Here is a 4,018-nt window from a genome sequence, read left to right on the forward strand (position 1 = left end):
TAAGTAACATCTGCCACCTAAGTCTCTTCTCCTGAAAGAGAGTGCGAACAAAGCCTCACAGCAGGGTTTACATCTGGGCAGGGTTTTCCAAAGTACCCTGAGCACCATTGGGATGTATTTTCAGTGCATTCGCCCAGTGTGACTAAACGCTCCAAGGCTTGCAGGGAATGACTTACATGACTAAAGCAGGCCTTTGCTTGAAACTGCTAGAAAAGAGGGTTCAGTTAATGTACCTTATTTAAACCCAATTATCAGTTATCCAATTCACTTAATGATTATGAAAGGACAAATAAATAAAGCAAGGCAACAGCAGCAGGAGAGATTTATGAATGCAGAACCACAGTTATACAAACCCAGAGTGGCAAAGGATAATCTGATAGTTAGCAGCCATTCGTGTGATCACTAGTTTATTCAAACCACACTTTCCAATGTTCAGACAAAATAGGAGACTGTGGTTTGTTATAAATGGACGTTTCAAGCATGCTTTCTTCATAGATGGAAAGGAGGGGGGACACCAGCCCAGGGCTTACTCCAGTTTGCGAACAACAAACAATGATTTGTGCAAATTACCTTAATTCAATGTGATTAAAGTTAATCCTGGTGCAGCCAATGCTGATACAGTTCAATGTACAGCTCTAAGTGTTCTGCAACAGTTATCTGAACTATCTTGGTACAGTACGCATTTAGCAAATGCGTGGCCCAGGATCTCTTCAAGTGCTCTTCCACCTCCTACCTTACCACCAGTGTCACCTCTGACAACTAGCTGCGTTGTCACAAGACACAACGGCCCATCGGATATACTCAGAACACAGCTAATTTCTACTTAGACATTCTCACACATGATGCCACTTTCTGACAAGTAAAACTAATGCTTGCTTGAAACAAGGTTTGCCCCTTTCTGCAGTGTCTGGCTAGAGAATGGAGGAACAAGATCTCTTACTGGCAGCTGAAAGGAGAGCCATGGATGCATGAACACATCGTTTTATCTTCCCTGCTTTGAGGTTTCGGCCAACTAGAATATTAATGCAATTGTCCAGTGCTTAAGTACCCCATGAAATACTCTATGCTGAGGGAGCAAAGAAGCCATGGAGACATGTAACGGCACAGTGGTTAAAATGATGGCTGCACTCGCCTGACAATAACAGAAGAAATCCAGCGTTCCATGGAGAGAGATGGATAATGTCCCGAGGAAGAATATTTGGATGAACACAGAGGCAGAAGTCATACAAAGGTGCCAAGGAGTCCCAGGGAAAGGGAGCTAGACTACTCAAGGCAGGTTTATTCAGCCCAGACCTTGGAGGCCTCTTTAAGGCAACTCTTGTTGGCAACTGGGGTGAGGATGAGAGAGACTTACACTGTCAAGACTTATGAGACTGTTCAGAAACTACAGGGCCTTATCTCTTACCACGTTTCCCAGAGAAGAGAGAATGCGCCACTTCTGCCCCAGGCTTTTGCCACACCATCCCCAGTGCAAAACACACAGTTGTGCACCTTGGCTGTGGTCTGTACCAGCCTTGGTTTTGATCAGTCTCTATGTTTTAATCCATGTTCAAACAGCTGTCCTTCTCCCACATTCTCTAGTTACAGGAGCCATCTTTCCATCCGTCTCGCCAGCGCTCATCTACAAGGGAACAGTCAAACTCCGGCTTCCCCAGCTTCTTATTGATCTCGTTGTGAAGCCGGCAAAACCACTGGGTCAAATTGCGCCTGTTGGAGACGTCTGGCTGGTTTTGCTTTAATCTGTTTACAAGGGGAAAACAGAGAGAGAAAGGAAAGTTATGGGTTGATGTTTTTGGATGAAAACAACTATCACAACTGGAAGAACTAAGGAAAACCTTCCATTTTTCATTCCTGGCATTCACAATAATTTCTCAGCTGCTAACAGAGGTGGCAGTGCTTATTAGGTCATCAGAGGTCTTATGAGCATGCTAATAAAAGGGTGGAACAGGGGGAAATAATTAAATGCAGTCACAGGACTATTTGCTTGTGATCACAGGTGGTCAGATAAGCCTGACCACCAACTTGCCTCCATTATGAAGAGAAACGCATCCGCAGCCAAGTGCCACTTGAGGCTGGTTAAAATGCAGGATCCTTGATCTTTGCCCTGTTCGAAGGGTAGATCCAGTATTTTCAATTCCACCTTGCCTTAGGATTCAAATTTCTTGAAACAAGAAACTTCACCCAGAACCTCAGGAAAACCACGTTTGAAGCCCCATGAATATGCTTGAAAGCTTGTGGCTTTCTCAGAAGAAAGAAGTGTGGCTGAACGAACTTATCCAGAGGACTGAGGAAAGTGTTTTGCACATCCAAACCCAATTCAGTTATACAAGAGAGTCGCTGTGTCAGGATTAAGCCAAACAAAGCCTTTATGCAAACCTCCTTTATTTGTATAATGCAGAAAGGGCACAGAAATGGGTTCTTGTTGGTGGTGCAAAATGTCAGTCCCTCTTAGTGCCAAGTACACATTAGTCCTGGTCAAATTCAATGGAGAGAAGAAACCCTCACCTGTCACTCAGGTCTTCTGCACATTCTTCACAAGGGAAAACCTTAGAAAACAAATGGATGAACTGTGTCATTTCCTGCTGCTTGGTCTTACTGGGCCGGTCAGGGTAATAGGCTGCCATTGTGTGAAGGAAGGACCACGAATTCCTTCCCAGTTGCTCCCGGTCCAGAGGACAGTCGGCGGGGAACTCGGCTTCTTTGTCTCCCGTTTCCTGGATCAGAGAAGAATAAATGCTTATGAGCAACAAGGCATATGCGAAGTCGAAGGTTTTCATGGCTGGCATCCATAGCTTTTTCTGGGTCTTTTCAGGCTCAGTAGCCATGTCCTAGAAGAGTTTATTCCTGACGTTTTGCCGGCAGCATCTGTGGCTTTGGCATCTTCAGAGGAAAATGTTGGCATGGAAGAGAGTGGGATGTCATATATACTGTATGAACCTGGGTTGGGATAGACAGATAAACATGGAAATCACTCCTCCCAACCTAGAGTCACACAGTATGTGTATAATAGATACATACACCCCACTTTCTTCCATGCCGGCCACAGATGCTGGCGAAACGTCAGGAAAAAACTCTTCTAGAACATGGCTGCATCACCTGAAAAACCAACAAACAACAAGACATAGGTTTCAACAAGGCATAATCCTCCCTGGCCATTTTAACAGGCTTGCTGATCATCACCGTCTTCACAAAATGGCCACCGAACCTTCTGCTGCCGAGGCAAACGTAACCTCATTAACGCCTGACTCGACAAAGCATGCAAAGTAAGCCATGCTAAAGCATAGGGCCTTTGGTCACATGTTTTGGAAGAGACAGGGAGGCTGCAGCAATTGGGATCCAGAAACCCAGTTGCCAGGCAAGATGTTCCCTGCCCTGCAATGAGGCAGAAGGAGGCGGCTCCTTCGGGCGGCTGGCTCTGATGATTGCCTTGGAAGCTCAACCCATTCCAACCTGAGACGCTGCAGCTGGGCTTTCTCTTCCTGGAAGAGAGCTGTTTGGGGGGATTCCCTGCTTCCAAAGGCGCCAAATCCTTTAGCTCTGGAGGCAGGGTTCCTGCCGCCTTTGGCAGCAAGGTTTATTATGGATGTGTGCCTCCGAGTCGCTTCTGGTTCATGGCGACCCTGATGCGAACTTGCCACGGGGTCTCCTTGGCCAGGTTTGCTCAACTTCGCCCTCTGAGGCTGAGAGAGTGTCAGCCAATGGCTTCCCAGAACTGAGGAGGGACTTGAACCCTGATTTCCAGAGGGCAGCACTTGCCCACAGGGAAACCATACTTGCCCACAGAGAACCAAGGAAGCCCCATGTTTCCCTATGGGCAAGTATTCCCTAATGATTCTCTATGGGCAAAATCCTCCTATGATTCCCTATGAGCGCGTGTTCCCCAATGATTCCCTCTGGGCAAGTGCCGTCCCTTCTCCATCCCAGGCCTAGGCCTCACCGAGGCGGCCTCCTTCCTCTGCTCCCGCATCCAGCTCCTGAAGTCGGTGCAGGCGCGGCAGGACGGCTTCTTCCTCTTCGG

At 47.1% G+C, this 4,018-nt stretch overlaps 1 protein-coding gene across 1 annotated transcript; it reads right to left on the bottom strand.

Annotated features, from left to right (window-relative positions):
* Positions 1-6: 6 nt before the first annotated feature.
* On the bottom strand, positions 7-4,012 carry LOC121937443 (FAD-linked sulfhydryl oxidase ALR-like). Its single transcript, XM_042480614.1, has 3 exons — positions 3,938-4,012; positions 2,506-2,714; positions 7-1,740 (listed from the first exon to the last, which is right to left on the bottom strand). The coding sequence occupies exons 1-3, from the start codon at positions 3,965-3,967 to the stop codon at positions 1,578-1,580; spliced, it is 402 nt and encodes a 133-aa protein (XP_042336548.1). The 5' UTR covers positions 3,968-4,012; the 3' UTR covers positions 7-1,577.
* Positions 4,013-4,018: the final 6 nt, after the last annotated feature.

The sequence above is a fragment of the Sceloporus undulatus genome, chromosome 8 (genome assembly GCF_019175285.1).
Source record: "Sceloporus undulatus isolate JIND9_A2432 ecotype Alabama chromosome 8, SceUnd_v1.1, whole genome shotgun sequence".
NCBI lineage: Eukaryota > Metazoa > Chordata > Lepidosauria > Squamata > Phrynosomatidae > Sceloporus > Sceloporus undulatus.

Coding starts and splice junctions, on each gene's coding strand:
- LOC121937443 (XM_042480614.1), bottom strand. CDS start 3,967: ATGCGGGAGCAGAGGAAGGAGGCCGCCTCG. Junction 2,715..3,937: donor AGAGGAAGGAGGCCGCCTCG/GTGAGGCCTAGG, acceptor TCTCTGATCCAG/GAAACGGGAGACAAAGAAGC. Junction 1,741..2,505: donor GCAGAAGACCTGAGTGACAG/GTGAGGGTTTCT, acceptor CCTTGTAAACAG/ATTAAAGCAAAACCAGCCAG.